The sequence below is a fragment of the Ursus maritimus genome, unplaced genomic scaffold (assembly GCF_017311325.1).
Source record: "Ursus maritimus isolate PB19 unplaced genomic scaffold, ASM1731132v1 scaffold_26, whole genome shotgun sequence".
Taxonomy (NCBI): Eukaryota; Metazoa; Chordata; class Mammalia; order Carnivora; family Ursidae; genus Ursus; species Ursus maritimus.
Window position 1 is genome coordinate 44,803,086 of NW_024425119.1, and position 17,695 is coordinate 44,820,780.

Below are 17,695 nucleotides of genomic sequence, written 5' to 3' on the forward strand. Positions count from 1 at the left end.
AGCCCCACAACAATTCTAAAAGAGAGAATGTAATGGCAGAGACACAGAGGAGTTTTCTGACATGAACTGCCATATATTGGAGGAAGTGCAAAGTGGAGCAAATTTCCTTGCCAACCATTTTAGAACTTTAAGCGACAAATAAAACAGGTTTAGTGGTAATTAGTGGAAAATATTTTATATATCTAATTAAAACTCACAATGTCTGGCATAATTATGATCATCCCCTTTTTGCATGAGTCCCCTAACTGAGGCTTACAGAGATGTAAAGCAGAAAAATGTTCCCTTGGTTCACACAGCCGGTTCAGCAGCATGGGTAGGGATGTGAGGACAGAAAGCCTAATCCAACAACCTTTCTCTTTCCACCATGCTGTGTTAATCTACTCCACTGTATGCACGTGATCGAATACATACCCAGACCTTCATAGTCTAGTATGGCAGCCGTTAGCCACACGCAGCCACTTAAATTTAAACAAATTAAAATGAAGTAAAATTTAAAATTCAGTTCCATAGTCACATAAGCCATATTTCAAATGTTCAATAGTCACATGTGGCGAGTGGTTCCTCTATTGGACAGAGCAGACGTAGAACATTTCCATGAACGCGGTAAGTTCTAGACGAAACAAATGCCTCTCTAGATAAAAAATGGCAGAAGCCAAGGTGGGGGAGGGCAGAGGCTCTAGAATCTACAGTTTTGGGCTTGAAACCTACCTTTCTCACGATTAATTATATGGTCTGGAGTAAGTTATTTACCTTATTATTACGTTATTATAAGAGTCAAATAACAGAATTCTGAAAATTGGTAAGCACTTGGCAAAAAGTTGGCTATTATTACACACATCCTAGTTTTAAGAAAATGCCTAGGTTTTAATTGCTAAAAGGACAAAAATGGTGCATACATGTTTGATTCACTGGAGTTATAAAATTAAACCAGGTTGATGTGGGAGCTTCCCCAAAGCAGATAGGATAAAAATGTTATCCAGGAATCTTGTTGGTGCATATATTTGCTACCCCATTCCACGTTGTTCATCTTTTAGTTCCTGGGGCTCAGCTCAGTGCCTCTCATACCGCAGGTTTATGCAGTTGGCTGAACTGAAGGGAGGAGATGGCAGGAGAGAGAATAGGTGATGGTGAGACACACTGTTTCTTCTAGCCCGTCACGTTGCTCATCACACCACAAAGCCCGAGTCCCCTGTCCAGGAGCTAAGGTGACCAATCTAATCGGTTTTCCTAGCATAGGACTTTCACTGCTTTAGAAGTGAAGTCCTGTATTCTGGGAAATCCTCAGGCCCAGACAAAAAGGTCAGTCGCCAGACTGAGTTTAGCCTAAAGGAGAATCTGAGCGTGGAGTCAACTTCAAGGTTTATCGACTTCTATAGCCTAACACGACTTTAACACGAGCAATATGCATTCATTTTATAGTTCAAGTAAGCAAATGAGGGTCAGCCCCCCAAATGACAAAGCCTTAACTGAGACCAGAATCTCTCCCATTTTGTTGGGGGAGGGGTTAGGAAATGGGACAGCGGTCAGTCAGAGAGGGCTGGGGCAGGAGGACCCAAGAGAAAACTTGGCTTGCTGCTCAGTTTCCATATTTTATTCCATAGCATGGTTTCTCTTAGCCATAACAGTCATCGAAAGGTTCTGGGGTAGAAAAAAGGCTGAGGGGCCCCTGGGTGGCTCAGTCGTTAAGCGTCTGCCTTCGGCTCAGGGCGTGATCCCAGAGTCCTGGGATCGAGCCCCGCATCAGGCTCCCTGCTCCCCTGGGAGCCTGCTTCTTCCTCTCCCACTCCCCTTGCTTGTGTTTCCCTCTCTCGCTGGCTGTCTCTCTCTGTCAAATAAATAAATAAATAAATAAATAAATAAATAAATAAATAAAATCTTTAAAAAAAGAAAAGAAAAGAAAAAGGCTGAGATTAAAGCTTGATGTTGTTAGGAGCACACCCTGCCTGGCAGCTGCAAGTTCAGGGTTCTAATCCCAGTTCTGTAAAGAGCTACTTGTTCGACTTTGAATAAATGCCTTAGTTTTTCAGAACTCTGTTTTCCTCTTTGGAAGATGAAGGGAAACATGCGCCGAAATGATCCTGAAGCTCTTTCTAAATCAAACACTTAGGGTTTAAGGAGAACATCTCAGTCAACGTTTCCTTTCTGACGCGCTGACGGGTGAAAGCCTCCGAGGTGCTCTCACGGGCGTGTGCTGCCATCTCGTGGTATTTTGGGTTGTCTGCATGCATTAGTTCGGAAAATTTCTGATTTAATACAATGTTTTCATACTATTTTCCCTTAAAAGAATACAGACATTTGTTTCACATTTAAAAACTTTGGGATTCTCTATACTTGAAATTGTTTCTACTGATTGACTATGTAAGCACGCTTACACACATCTATGCATATACTGTTTTTAAATAACAAAGATGAATCCATTTCATGAACTTATGAGATTCAGAGCCAGTTACTTCTTAAACATTGAATGCAAACTATTCATATCACATACATAAGCCATTTTTCCTGACTAGCTTTTAGAAAATATATTGTTCAATACCCCTTACGCATATTCCATTATACAGAGAGTTTCTCTAGCACAAACCTTACTGCTAGGAAGCTGTCTATCAATACTTACTGTATAAACAATGATGAACATTGGAGGGGAGGTGGGTGGGGGGATGGGGTAAGTGGGTGATGGGCACGAAGGAGGGCACGTGATATAATGAGCACTGCGTGTTACATGCAACTGATGAATCACTGAACTCTACCACTTGAACTATGATACACTATATGTTAATTAATTGAATTTAAATAAAATAAAATAAAATAAACCAATAATGAACGGAATTAACATGTATCGAGAGCCTCTCGTGTGATGGGCACTTATTTAGGGACAGTGCAAATATTGTTTTGGAAATATAGGTACTAAAGTATGTATCTAAGTCCTGTAGAAATGTATCTGGAAATATATTTACTCGTATCAGTTTTATCTCATATCTTTCTTCTTCGATGTCAAATAAAGCTGAAGTAGGGCTCTGGAAAAGAAAGAAGAGTGTAGCTGCCCCTTTAAGTTTGGGTCTTGGTCCTTGGAGCCCCAATGGCCCCATTCAGAGGAAAGGACACTTGATGGTGTTTTGCTCTGTAGAGTCACCATGTCTTAAAAAGCCCTGCATTTTGAGCAAAATTGGCTGTTTTCAGTAAAGAACAGTTGGTTGATTTGTGTGGGGAGGTTTTTGAGTTGGGAAGGGCTGCTGTCCCCTTAACGGTTCCTCCACGAATGTGGTGAAGTTACTCCTTTAAACCGTAACACAGAGGGAAGGAGGCGCAAGCTGGATTGTGAGATGAGTCAGCAGGCAAAGTCTGGGACCGGCTGATGTCGCTTTCTTTGCAGGGTCTAGCGGGAGGGCAAGGGTGAGTTCCACGCGGCATTCACCGACCAGGGAGTCAAGACAAAGACTAAGCCTATACGCATTCGCTTTTGCTCAATCTCATCTTGTTTTTAATTAAGGCAACTAAAGGACTTCAACACTATGGAATGAAAATAGTGTCGCACGTGGCACCTAGGAACCACCTCAAATTAGCAGATTTCACTTGGTCCGTATTTGCTCCAGAGCTCTCTGTTTTTAAAACTAAACAAGAAACGGATACTTGTATCACTAAAATCTTCTACCTTTGTCATTTTATCCTCTCTTTCATGTGTAGGTTTTGACTTCTGCTATTTATGTTTCGATCCATAGATAATACATAATATACTTAGCACGATTAACAGTTTAGGAAAATTATATCCTTCCCTATATATTATTTAACTCCCTTTCTGCAGTTGTCATTACATTTGCAAGATGTGCACACCCTAACATACATAATAGATGTCGATGCACATGTATATTTATTCATTAAAAAACTGTAACACAGATCAATCTGTCACTTATCAGTATCACATTGATTAGACTTCTGTTTTCATTTTTTAATTAAAAATGGGAATATGTTCATATATCTGTCTGTTGTGCACATGCCCGAGAGCTTATTTGGGGTGTATGCCAAGAAGTGGAATTTCTGGGTCATGCAATATTTTCTATTTTCTTAGGTATTCATCAATGGCTCTCCAAGTAGGCTGTGCCAATTTTCACCTCAAGTATAAGAACATCCATTTTTCTTGATTCCCACTTGCCAGTTTGATGGGTGTGCAAAAGGATTTTAATAACTGTCTGATTATTAGTGGTATTGGGTGCAATTTAAAATTTTTGTTTAAGTTTCCTCTTATATGAATTACCTATTAACTTATTATCCATTTAATTGTTTTTTTTCTTATAAATTTATTTGAAATAATTAGGCATTTTGGATATTAATTCTTGGATGATTGTGGTCACTGCATGCATTTTCTCTCAGCTTGTGGGTTATTTTTTGAATATTGTTTATGGTCTATTCTGTCATACAGATTTTAAAAGATTTAAATGTAGTCAAATTTATTCACCTTTAAGTATAACCTTAAAGATAGAAACCTTATTCTGACTTTGAAAGTGCATTTACTGAGTAAAGGAACTCATGGCTAGAGATTTCCAAAGTAATAATCAAATTCTTCTTTCTTTCTGGCTGGGCTTTAAGAAGATCATTTTAATGTGCAAATACCTCCAGGTTTTTTATTTTGGTGGTTGTTGTTTTGTTCTGTTTTTTATTTTTTAATTTTATTTATTTTTTATTTTTTTAAAGATTTTATTTATTTATTATTTATTTGACAGAGAGAGAGAGAGAGACAGCCAGCGAGAGAGGGAACACAAGCAGGGGGAGTGGGAGAGGAAGAAGCAGGCTCACAGCGGAGGAGCCTGATGTGGGGCTTGATCCCAGGACCCTGGGATCACGCCCTGAGCCGAAGGCAGACGCTTAACCACTGAGCCACCCAGGCGCCCCTTGTTCTGTTTTTTAAACTAAGAAGAATTTGGCTATGGCTCAGCCAGTAGAAAAGTGAAAGGAGGGGTCTGCAGGCTTGCTTTGATGAAGTTAGAAAACAGAGCCCCGACAGGCAGCTCCACTGATTTGGAATTCCACATCAACACTCCATGTCAACAAGCTGAGAACTGCCTATCTTATTCTTTAAAAGATTTTTGTTTTACTTTTTTTTTTTTTTAAAGAAAAACAGGATAGCATTTTGAGTAGGCTTGAGCTTTAAGATGTGTGTGTGTGTGTGTGTGTGTGTCTGTGGATTTCCCCCAGTTTAATGCTACTCTCACTTATTGGGAGTAGAGTTCACACATTTGGCAACCTCGTTGATTGATTCCAATTTTGACTTTGTTAGTGCTTCAATTATTTCTAAGCAGTCTAATTTTTATTAGATCACATGCTCAAGGGGCTCCTGGGTGGCTCGGTTGCTTAAGTGCCTGGCCAGGTCCTGATCTTGAGGTCCCGGGATTGAGCCCCATGCGAGGCTCCCTGCTGCTCCCTCTTTCTTTGCCCCTCCCCCCATTCATGCTTTCTCTCTCTCCCTCTCTCTCTCAAATTAATAAATAAAATCTTAGGAAAAAAAAGATTACATGTTCAAAACATTCTTTCCCATCTTTCTTTCCAGTCATATGTGCTGAGTCAAATACGAAGCAGCAACAAGTAACTAAAAACTCACTATTAATAGTTGAAAACTTAAGGGGTCTATTATTTGATATAACAAGGTTGCTGAGGATACCTTGATTCTAGGGTGGGTTCAGTGGCTCAAGGACCACATCAGGGACACAGGTTGTCCCTACCTTCTGTTCTGCCATCCTCAGCAGGCCAGCAATGCCATTTATGGTCACATGATAGCTGCAGGAGTTTCAGATAGTAATTTATTATTTTACCTAAAGGAAGAAATTGTTAATTCTCTACCTTGTAGGCCTTAAAATAAACAGGTTCTTTATAATAAAAATTTTCCAAATACGCAGACAATAATAAAATAGACAGAATAATAGTAAAATCCACATCTATATACTCACCATGCTAGTTTGAGAGCTAATATTTCAATTCCTTTTATGCCTAAACAGATTACTAGTAATTCATTATGTCACTTAACGTTCTGACCATAAAAATCCCTGATTTCCTAAAATATGTAATTATGAGTGGCTTGTTAAAACCAAGAGTGAATGAAGGAACACTCACTGTATTTGGTTGTATGTCAGTTTTTTTAAAAATCAAGGGTCAGTTGAGCACTTTCCCTGCTATTGATTTGTGGTAGAGACCAGGCTCGTGTTGTGTACAATGACCCATGTGGACTGGTCTTATTATTTCATTGGGATGATAGTTAATTTTTCTTTTGCTTTTTGTATTTCTTGCAAATTTTTTGTATTTCTTGCAAACTGGAAGTTAGATCGAAAGGCTCAATTCAGTTTAACCCTTTTGGCAAGAATACTTCAAAGATCTATTCTCGTGACATCCTGTTACATATTTATCATGGAATCACCTAGTACATATCTATCATGGAATCACCTAGTACATAGCTATCGTGGAATCACCTAGTACATATCTATCATGGAATCACCTAGTACATAGCTATCGTGGAATCACCTAGTACATAGCTATCATGCTAAGTTGTACCCCACTAGTGCATCAAAGCCTTACCGTGGGATAAACGTGATTTCAGCTGACCTTACCAATGTGAAATTATGTGAAGTTTTTGTCCCATTTACAACAGCAGATAATTTATGTATGATTCTTCGATACCATGTTCTTTTGATACCTAGTTCTATTTCATTCTTTCAGCTAATGGCTTTAGCATGCACTGAGGAATGTTGTTATTTCTTTAATGTCCTCTACATTTATTAGCTGCCATTTTTTTGATAGGATAGTTTGTTTTTTCCTGAAGTAGAGTTCCTGTCAGAAAGACAGGATCAATGTTAAATGCTTTTTCCTTTGTGAATTTTCAGCGTAATAGTCAATATGACATACACCCCTCTATGAAACTGAGAAAAACTTTACCAGCAATAGTGTAAATTTCCTTTTTATGTCTTATTGGACAGAGTTGTACCATATGCTCACAATAAACTAATCACCGTTATGAGAAATTAAAAATGATCACAATTGGTTTGAAATAACAAAATTTTTATTTCAAGAAATCACCTCTGGAAGACTAGGTGTGCTATGGAAGGGCCCATAAAGTACAAGTGGCTTCCAATAACTGGAAAAAAAGGAGGATAAGAATAGCTGGCAAGTGGGCAATCAAGAGTGGTGTGTCAATTAGTTTTGGCAGAACCAGGGTGGGCTGACCATTTTAATTTTAATTAATTCCCAGGTTAATTATTTATGAACTCATAAAACTAAAAAATGAAAACTACTTTTTCTCATTTTGATAGGACTCTCTATTAAGATGGTTATGATATTTCTTAACATTCACATCCTCCTTCTGAATTCTATTTATTTTCTGCATCTGATAACATATATATTTTTGAGGTCTAAGTGAAAGAATCAGTGACAATGTAATAAAATCCTCACACCATTGTAATTTGCATAGGGGGTTATTTACCAAGGGATATTTTCTAGGGTTAATAGTTAAGGTCAAAGAAGGTAATTTTGACTTAGTAATTGCTAAATGACAATATACTGTATATCAAATATTAAATCCTATTAGACAGATTATGTAATAGCCCTTTTTTGTTCACTATTTTTTATATGGATGAATTAATTTACTTTTTCCTCCTCTTTCTTATCTTCACTCTAGCTCTTCTGGAACCTGTTCTATTCATATCTAAATTAGATATTTAAAAATGCTGAAAAGGCAAGGTGCTTGATTATGCCTTTTTTTCACTTCAAAAATAATTTAATGCCATCATATTAGAAGACTACTTCCAATGGCTTATGTGAATAATATATTGACATACTAAAACGCCCTACATATCTCCAGGTTGGATAACTGTGGTTCTCTTTTTTAGTAACTGGGTTTATACTGAAAGTTAATATGAAATAAGAACATTGGGAGTGACCAAAAAAAAAAAAAAAAAATCACCAAGCCTGGATATGTTTACATGGCAGCAAGACAAAAGGATTTAAAAAATTACTTCAGAATTAATTAATTCAAATTTCATTAAAAAATAATTACTAACCCCACCTAACTTGGGTGTAATAAATCCCAATGGGAAGGCTCTTGGCTTGTTTGTTAGGGAAACCTTCATTGTGAATGCAGTGTGGATTACTTCTGTTAAACTTCTTAAACAATGCTCTGATTTGTGGGCCATAATATCATATAATTTTTTTTGTATGTATTTTTTTCAGTAGTGAGGTCTTCAGCTAAGATTTCTTTAGGATCCATTCAATATATATAATAATCACCAACTGAAAAATTAAAAGAGGTGGGTTTTTTTTGATATTTAAAAATCCATAAACTTCAGCTTCCAGTCAAGATAAAGTAACAAGAGCCTCTCACCTGAAATAGCCAAAATACTCAGACAAAATCTTTGAAACAATACTTTTTAATGTGTAAGGCAGCAAAGCGGTCCCAAAGACAAAGCAAATTTTACAAGATTGCCCCAGTTTACTGGCTTGAGAGAGCATTAGCTCATGGTGCAGGAAGAAGAAACTGAGGCAGAGCCTGGTGGGTTCACTGAGTTAAAGAGAGAGCTCAGAGTTCAGATAAACCAAGGGCAGAGTTTGTAGGACAGAGTCCTGGAAAGATGAGAACAGCACATAGAGATTCCCCAGATACCTGCAGAGTAATCACCAGAATATTGACTAGCATATGAACGTGGAAAAAAATATCCAAAAGGATTTACAGAAACAGTACTCAATCTTAAACAGTGCTGGCATAGTGCCTGTTCTCATCAGACCTCACAGTTAATGGGACATTGCATAGAATACTTAGGAAGGTCTTTGTTCAGTAGTGGAGAATAATTAGCCCTAGACTGAGCATGGCTTTGAACCTACCAACCAAATCACAAAAGGAAGACCCAACCTAAATACATTCTAGATAAAAGCTCAAGAATATTCATAGTAATGCAAAAATATCCAGCATCAAGTAAGAAATTATGAGATATACAAAGAAGCAGGAAGCATGATCCATAATGAGAATAATCAATCAATGGAAATTTATCCAGAACTAAAATAGATGTTGCAATTAGTAGACAAGGACATTGCAATTATAACTGAATTCTATATGTTCTAAAAGTTATGGAAGAACATGGAAGGTTTTTAAAAGACCCAAATCAAACTTCTAAAGATAAGAACTGCAATGTCTATGATGAAAAATACACTGAATGAGATTAACAGCATATTATACATGTTAGAAGAAAAGATTAGTGAATTTAAAAACATAGCAATAGAAGCTATACATAAAGAGAAAATAATTTTTAAAATGAAAAGGGCATCAGTAATATGTAGGACAGCTTTAAGTGCTTAAGATATGTGTAATTTGAGTCCCTGAGGAAAGAGGAGGGAGCAAGAACAAGATTTAAGAAATAAAGTCTTAGAATTATATAAATTTGGTGAAAACTAGAAATTCACACATCTAAGATTTCCAACAAACTCTAAGCTTAAGAAACAAGAAGAAACTTATACTGAGACACATCATGATCATTATTGTTCACCACCAGCGATAGCGAGAAAATCTTAAAAGCAGAAGAAAAAACCCCCACATTACAAATGGAGGCACAATCATAAGAATGACAGTGGATTTCTTACAGGAAGAAATGCAAGTGAGAATACACTGGAGAAAAGACCTTTTAAAGTGCCAAATGGAAAAACTGTCAACCTAAATTCTATGTCCAGTGAAAATATATTTCAAAAAATGGAGGTGAAATAAAGACATTTACAAACGTGCAGCTGTCGAAGACTATCACTGACAGATCCACACTATAAGATGTGTTAAAGGAAATCCTTTGATGAAGGATTAATGACACCAGAGAGAAATACAGATCTTTACAAAAGGACTAAAGCCCACAGGATATGGGAATTACATGCGTAAATATGTAATAATTTTCTTATTTATATATCTTTTAAAATAATTGTTTAAATAAAAAGATTATAATGTATGACCAAATTTATAAAATCTTTGAGAAAAATGTATGATTAGGAAAGGAGAGAAATAAAAGTAGATTATATAAAGTTGTTTTAATATGCATGGATTGCTATAGTATTACTTGAAGATAGACTCTGGTAAGTTTGTAATGTATACTACAAATCTGAAAGCAACCACTAACATAACAATACAAAAGGTTATAGCTGATAAATAAACAAAGGGGATAAATTGAATAATAAAAATACTCAATCCATAATAAAGCAGAAAAAAATATGGAACAAAGGACAGATGAATAAAGTAGAAAAAAAATAGCAAGACTTCCCAAATAGCCACATGAAAGTACAGCATCTTGCAAGCAAAACTGAATCTCATGACAATTTTATAATAAATTTAAATGACAAAGTATGACTATCATTCTGTAAGTACAAGAAGGTGGGGAAAAAACCACCAATAACCTCGAAGAATATTATTGGCCTCTGTGTGGGAAAAAGCAAATGCAGAAATGGAATTTCTAATAGACACAAGAAAGAAAAACTCAAAATAGCCAACGGATAATCACTTGGAAGTTTGAGAAGTTTTCCTCATTCTAACAGGGAGTTTATGCCAGGGACCTGTGGTAAAGCCTTTCAAAAAGGACCAATGGGACTCCATTTCAGGACATAGTCCTATGTTGAAATGATCCCAATTCCTCACCCCTCCCTTTGACACACTCCACGCTATGCAGTTGTGTGCTATCCCACCCAGGCCCCATGCCTTGAGTCAGCCATGTCACCCACTTTGGCCCATGGGATCATTACACTGAAAAGTGCTGCTGCATTTCTGCTTTCACTTTTCTCTCTCAACCATCACTGTAAGACAGGCCCAGGTCTCCTGCTGCAAGAGAGGACACTACAGAGAAGAGACAGGCTGCCTCCGTCATCCCAGGTAAGGCCATCCTCAACCGGCCAACAGTCAAGACCGCGTAGCCAGGATCAACAGAATTGCCTAGTTGATGACCCCAGTCCCTTGAAGCTACAGGACCCTGAAATTTTGTTTCCTTTTTATACCTTATTTTTGCAATAGCTAGCTGATGAGTACGTTAAAGAAAATTTTATTTAAACATTTTATCTCGTGCATTACATTGTCTTTGATAACCAAAATTCATTATAAGGCGTACTAAGAACGGATACAACTCTACATGTTTATTTCCGTAAAGCTCATTACGTTTTCATTACTTCTTGTATTTCATTGAAACGGGTACATTCTTATATCTGGATCCACAAACTTGTAATCTAGCTAGAACCAAGTTTTATTCTACCAGAGGCAACAAGGCCTTGAGATAATTGTCATTTATATTCAAATAGTCATACTTATTAGTAGACTTATGCTGATTAATTTTAATTATGAATACACTGGTAACATTGTCTGTAATATAATTTATGGTATAGTATGCAAAATAAAAATCATCTAGCAGAGAGTAAGATACAAATAGAAAGTAGAGACAATGAACCTAGACAATACAAGCCTATGGGCTGTCAGGTAAAAGCATCAGGAGATAAATTCAGTGAGACAGTAGAGGGAAGAAATTAAACTGAGGAATGGAAATTATGTAAAATCTATTATCACAACCTTAAAACAAGTTTTTCTAAAGACCCAGAGACGGTTCAAGGTGAGTAATAAGAGTAAATATAATTTGTTCTGTTTGTCTCTTCGATGTGGCCCTCATGGGATAGATGTGAAGCTTCCTATTGTTATCATCCCGTAATTGACTTATTCTTCTTTCTGAGGGACCCCTTACCATGCAATCCATGCTGTAATTGTCTGAAATGCTTTCAGCAGAGCTACCTAAGGGCACTAGGACCCCTCTGCTGTATTCCCCAGGTCCTCAGGGACTCCACTATTCACTGGTGATTTTGTCTTTACCTTGCTTAAATTCCCATTTGCCGTCATCTCCCTCAGTCCAAGGCCTGTGAGATGCCCCAGTGCAGGAGAGACGTGCTCGTGAGGGGTGGCTCTGCGGGCTCAGTTGCATTTTTGCTTCAGTTTCTATAAAGAAATATTCATTGGGTTGGAAGAGGCCTCACTAGGTCACTGCTTTCGTCCTCTTGTCTCTACAAAGGTGCAAAATTACTGGGGATTTTCAGGCAGCAAAACTACTAAGGAGATAAAAAGATGCTCTCTCTCTCTCTTTTTTAAAAATTCTATTTATTTATTTGACAGAGAGAGAGAGAGAGAGAGAGAGAGAGTACAGGCAGGGGAGTGGCAAGCAGAGGGAGAGGGAGAAGCAGACTCCCCGCTGAGCAGGGAGCCCGATGTGGGACTCGATCCCAGGACCTTGAGATCATGACCTGAGCTGAAGACAGACAAGTCACCCAGGTGGCCCTAAAAAGATACTCTTAATTGAAGAATGGGGTATTATTAAATTATGAGCAGAGCCCAAAACAGAATGAAACTGTGTATTTCAAAACAAGATTTTATGTCTTGTGTGAAGTATTAATTTTAAAAAATGTTTAATTTCGACATTGTCTTTCATTTCCTTCATACAGTTTTATAAACTTTTTTATATTTCTAGAATTAAGCACGATAGCTTTGGTATCCTTGCATCTATCATTAGAGAATTGCTCAAGAAAAGTAAAGAAAGGAATATTCAGGTAAGAAATGAGATAAAGTTATGTTTATTTCAGTCAAATAATTAGTCATTCATGAGTATGTCTGTGTGCCTTCATGCATAAAACATTTTCTGATTGGTAACATTTACTTGTTACAAATTATGAAAAGACGTTAGTAATGACCTCAAAAAAATCATAGCCCTTCCCCTGAAGGGCAAATCACAACTACTGGTTATTTCATAATAAAAAGGTAGGCAAAGAAGAAAATGCAATGCACTCGTACTTTGGGAGGAAACTCCTTTCTGATACTTGTGTCTTCCCGTATTTTGGCTGGTGTACACTAGGTGGCCCATGGTGTTCAGTGACTAAATGAACGATTGGATGAATACACATTATTCTCAAGAAAAATGATAACGATCTCAAAACAATGATTTCCTGTCACTGCATCCTGGCTGATAGAGTTTCAGGCAATATAATATAATTTGGCCAATAACAATGGGAGCTAGAAATACAACAAAGAAAATTTTCGGCTAAAATACTGCCAGATATCCAGTTGTATGATGTGAATTTGGTAGTGTTGACAAGGCCTTCGTCCTTTCTCTAAAATCTCTTTTTCCTGTTCCATTACCCAGTTAATATCTGATGTCTAATGCCTGAAATTCCCGTTAAATCTTTATTCCTAAAGTGTAAACACCCTTGTACAAGTTAACATGGGCACTTAGTGCTTTTCTCAAAAATAAATTTAAGTAGAATTATTTCAGTGGGTTTCCGTTTGCTGTGGGAGCAGTGGGGTAAAGAAGAGATCTAAGGGTCCTACTACTGAGCTGTTGTCAGTTTTCTCCTCTTGTGCACTAAGTTGCTAACACTTTTAGAAAAGTTAATATGTGGTGAGGAGGAGGAGGATGGGCTGAGAGCAGTAGGAGCTGAGGGACGAGGGCAGAGGATGAAGAAGACAGACTGTCACATGCCTGAGGGAGGACAAGAAGAGTATGGTGGTTCTGCCGTATGTGCCAAGTCAAAAATGAATACTTCTTAGATCATTTAGGGCCTTGATTAGCCACACAAGCTGTCCCCTCTGTTGGGTGGTTTAAATCATAACTGATTTTAAAATCTGAGTAACAGAAAGAGCTGTGTCACTGTATTGGAGAAAACAGAGAGTTTCCAAAGTTATAGGACAAATAATTCAGACTACTTACCTGTGTGACAGATTCAAATTAACTGTTCAAAAAATTTTAATGTGTATATGGATCTCGCTCTAATTGGAAACATCATAAAATTTCTTCTCAGAATTGATGTTTTTCTTCCCTAACCCCAAATTTTAATCAACACATTATTTTGAAGTTTCTTTTCTCTTTTTTTCCCACTTGTACAGACATTTAAGATCAAATTGGCTTCTTGACAGATTTGTGCAGGGAAACGTAGAACGCACGGGTTTCCCCTCCTGGTGGTGTGTCTGAGGTATGTCGACTTCGACAAGGTGATGATGCATCCTATTTTTCAAGGTTTCTATTTTGAATACCAAATTAAATCTCTTGGTAACCTAAACTCTCACAGACTATTTCAATATTAACCTCTATTCAGGTCTAATGTCACTTCATGGAACTTTAAATCAGTCTTTAATTAGATCCTTCTATTTTAAATTGGAAGCATTATCAAAAATAAAATGAATTTGAAATTATAATTAAAAATGAGAATGCATACTTATACATCTCTAAAACCTTCAGCTATATTAAACTTACCGTGAAAACCAAGTGAAGAGCTAAACAGGTGTAGAGAAAGAATGCTTTATGCGTAGATGTCACATGTGCTATAATGGGAAGAGCCCTGGGTTTGGAGAGTCACAGTAGAAAACTATGCGTTAGGTAACTTACATGTTACGTGCTGATGGGCAATCACAACATGCCTTAGATTTAGTTTCTAGAAAAGGGCACCACACATCCTACCTAACACAATTGGCTGGCAAGTAGGTGATGGTAACACAAATTTCAATGTCTTCCATAAGAGCAAAAAGGATAGTTTATGATACTGGGAAATAGAAAGTTCAGTTTTTAACCTCATCTTGTACCTCTTAGCAGGTTCTTGGCATGAGCGACAAGGGAGCAGGCAACCACTCAGATGTAACTGGCTTCATTCTCGTAGGCTTCAGGGTCCGTCCAGAGCTCCACGTTCTCCTTTTTCTCGCATTCCTGCTGGCCTATGGCATGGTCCTTTTGGGGAACATTAGTATGATGGCAATCATTGTGACTGACTCCCAGCTGAACACACCAATGTATTTCTTTCTAGGCAACCTCTCCTTCATTGATCTCTCCTACTCCACTGTTATTGCCCCGCAAGCCATCATCAACTTCCTGTCTGAGAAGAAGACTATCTCCTTTGTGGGGTGTGTGGCTCAGCTGTTTCTTTATGCATTTTTCATGGTTACAGAGGCCTTTCTCCTGGCAGCCATGGCTTATGACCGTTTCATCGCCATCTGCAATCCTCTTCTTTACAGTGTCCACATGTCAAGACGCCTTTGCTCTCAGCTGGTGGCCGGTTCCTATCTCTGTGGCTGGCTCAGTTCCATCCTCCAAGTCAGCATAACATTCTCAGTGTCTTTCTGTGCTTCCCGAGTCATTGACCACTTCTACTGTGATTCTTACCAAATTGAGAAGATCTCCTGTTCCAATCTCTCTGTCAATAAGATGGTATCTCTCAGTTTGGCCGCCTTCATTATTTTGCCTACAATAGTTGTTATTGTGGTGTCTTACATGTACATCGTGACCACAGTCTTGAAGATTCCCTCCAGGGAAGGGAGAAAGAAAGCCTTCTCCACCTGCAGCTCCCATTTGGGAGTGGTAAGTTTGCTCTATGGGACGGTCTCCTTTGTGTATCTCACACCTCCAAGCAATCCTGAACTTCGTAAAGTGGCGTCAGTATTTTACATATTGGTCACACCCATGTTAAACCCTCTGATCTACTCTCTAAGAAACAAGGATGTCAAACAAGCACTGGGAAAAGTCCTTTGGAAGAAAAAATCTTTAGACTAATTCTACTTTCCTGTGATTTCACCATTAATGCTTCCCCATCATTGTTTCAGTCTGATTTGCTTTTAATATGGGGTCAAGCTTGAGTCACTTAAGGACCCTTTATGTTGACCATCCCACAATGAATTAATTCTGTGGAAAGAGAAGTGGCAATCCATCATTTACTCTTCCTTCTGAGCAGTGTTAAATCTTCAGCATCAATAATTTATAGCCATTCTATTAACAGAAATATACTCCTCACTTTTTGTAGGTATGACTTTATACTAGTGGGTAAAAGAGGATGTAGTTGTAACTTTTTTTCTCTGGACCTATTGAGATGGTAGGCCAAAAATTACTTTGGTGGGGTGTTGAGCTCAGGATGTAGAATGTTTATTAGAGAAAGTACTATTGATAATAGCTTGCTAATCTTATAATGATTTGTCTCCTGGTGAAGATGAATGGAATCTTCAGTAAATAATAACATTTTATAAAGCTGTTTCTTTTTCTGAGTAGTCAGGTACTTGAGAAGACAAGTCATCTGGAAAGCAAGTTTGATATTTTTTTCCCTCATTTTTCTCAACCAGCTCATTGATATATGTTAAGGAAGGGTCAACCAGTTGGGCCAAGCAGGGAAGCTGGGACTCTGAATAACTTGTTAACAAAAATTACTTATGATTTTAGACTTAGTTAGTTTCCAGTCTCACTTAAAATAAAAAAAAGTGTGATGATGGAGCACTTCTGGAAATGCCTACTTTATAGTTCAGCTTAAAACGCCCGGTTTCGGTGAGCAGCTCAGGTGCCAGGGTTGCCTGGTGCTTTGCGAGCAGGCATTCAGACTCCACTCCATTCAGAGCTCTGTTGAAAACCAGACTTTTTCTCAAACAAGTGCTTGCTTTTTGAGGGAGAAAAAGCTTTGCTTCAAAATGTAAGGTTCTTTTTATTTAAAATCTTATTGGGGCATATCATGGCTCCACCAGGCATATGGATCTGCTATAAAAAGTTGTAGCTTTATTGGACTTACACGACCAGAAGAGCCAAGCAGCAGAGCCTGGACCATGGGGTAAGCTTATTTAAAAAAATTCCAGGTAGGCCAAGTGATTTTTCTTGATACCTCTTAGTAAAGATCACAGGAAACAGTTGCTTTCAGCTAAAAGGGCCCCAATCCAGGTTCAATACTTTGTCCTACATCAAGGGTTTATCAATTCCAGCCCCTTGTCACAATTTAGTTTGCAGGGATCTTGAAAACCTTTCCTTTCCATAAGATATCACACTGTTCCATTACATTGATAACATTAGGCTGATTGGCTATAGTGAGAAAGAAGCAGCAACCAGGTTAGACTTACTGGTAAAACATTGCGTGGCAGAGGGTGGGAAATAACCAACTAACATTCAGGGACCTTCTATGTCAGTGAAATTTATAGGGTGTGGGGCATATCAAGACAGCCATTCTAAGGTGAAGGATAAGTGGCTGCATCTGGCCCCTCTTAAAACCAAAAAAGAGGCACAACATCTAGTGGTGCTTTAGAATTTTGGAGACAACGTATTCCTCATTGGGTTTGTTACCCTGGTCCATTTATGGAGTGACCTGAAAAGCTGCTAGTTTGGGCGGGACACAGACCAGGAGAAGGCTCAGCGACAGATTCAGGCTGCTTGTGCAGAGAGCTCTGCCACTTGGACCACATGGTCCAGCAGATCCAATGATGCTTGGAAGGTCAGTGGCAGATAGAGATTCTACTTGGAGCCTGTATGTGGGTCACAGGGTAGGCCTTTAGGATTTTGAAGTAAAGCCCTGCCATATTCTGCAAATAACAGTCTGACCTGGTAGGGCCACTGCTGAATGCTTTTGAGAAACAGCCCTTGGTCTGTTACTGGACCTCGGTAGAGACGGAACATTTGACAATAAACCCCCACATAACCATGCAACCTCAGCTGCCAGCCATGAACCAGGGGTTTGGCTGACCCAGGAAGCCCTAAATTTGCATGTGCACAGCAGCCCTCCATCATCAAGCGGAGGTGGTATATATGTGACCAGGCTCACGCAGACCCTGAAGGCACAAGAAAGTACCCTGAAGAAGAGGCCAAACACCCACGTTCGCCACTCCTGCTCCCCTGCCGTCCTCTCCCAGCCTGCCCCTCTGTCCTCGTGAGGAGTTCTCTGTGGT

General features: G+C 38.4%; 1 protein-coding gene across 1 annotated transcript; it reads left to right on the forward strand.

Moving 5' to 3' along the window:
• The first annotated feature begins 14,615 nt into the window (after positions 1 to 14,615).
• Positions 14,616 to 15,557, forward strand: LOC103682040 (olfactory receptor 9K2-like). The gene has a single exon (XM_040641962.1). The coding sequence runs from the start codon at positions 14,616 to 14,618 to the stop codon at positions 15,555 to 15,557; it is 942 nt and encodes a 313-aa protein (XP_040497896.1).
• Positions 15,558 to 17,695: the final 2,138 nt, after the last annotated feature.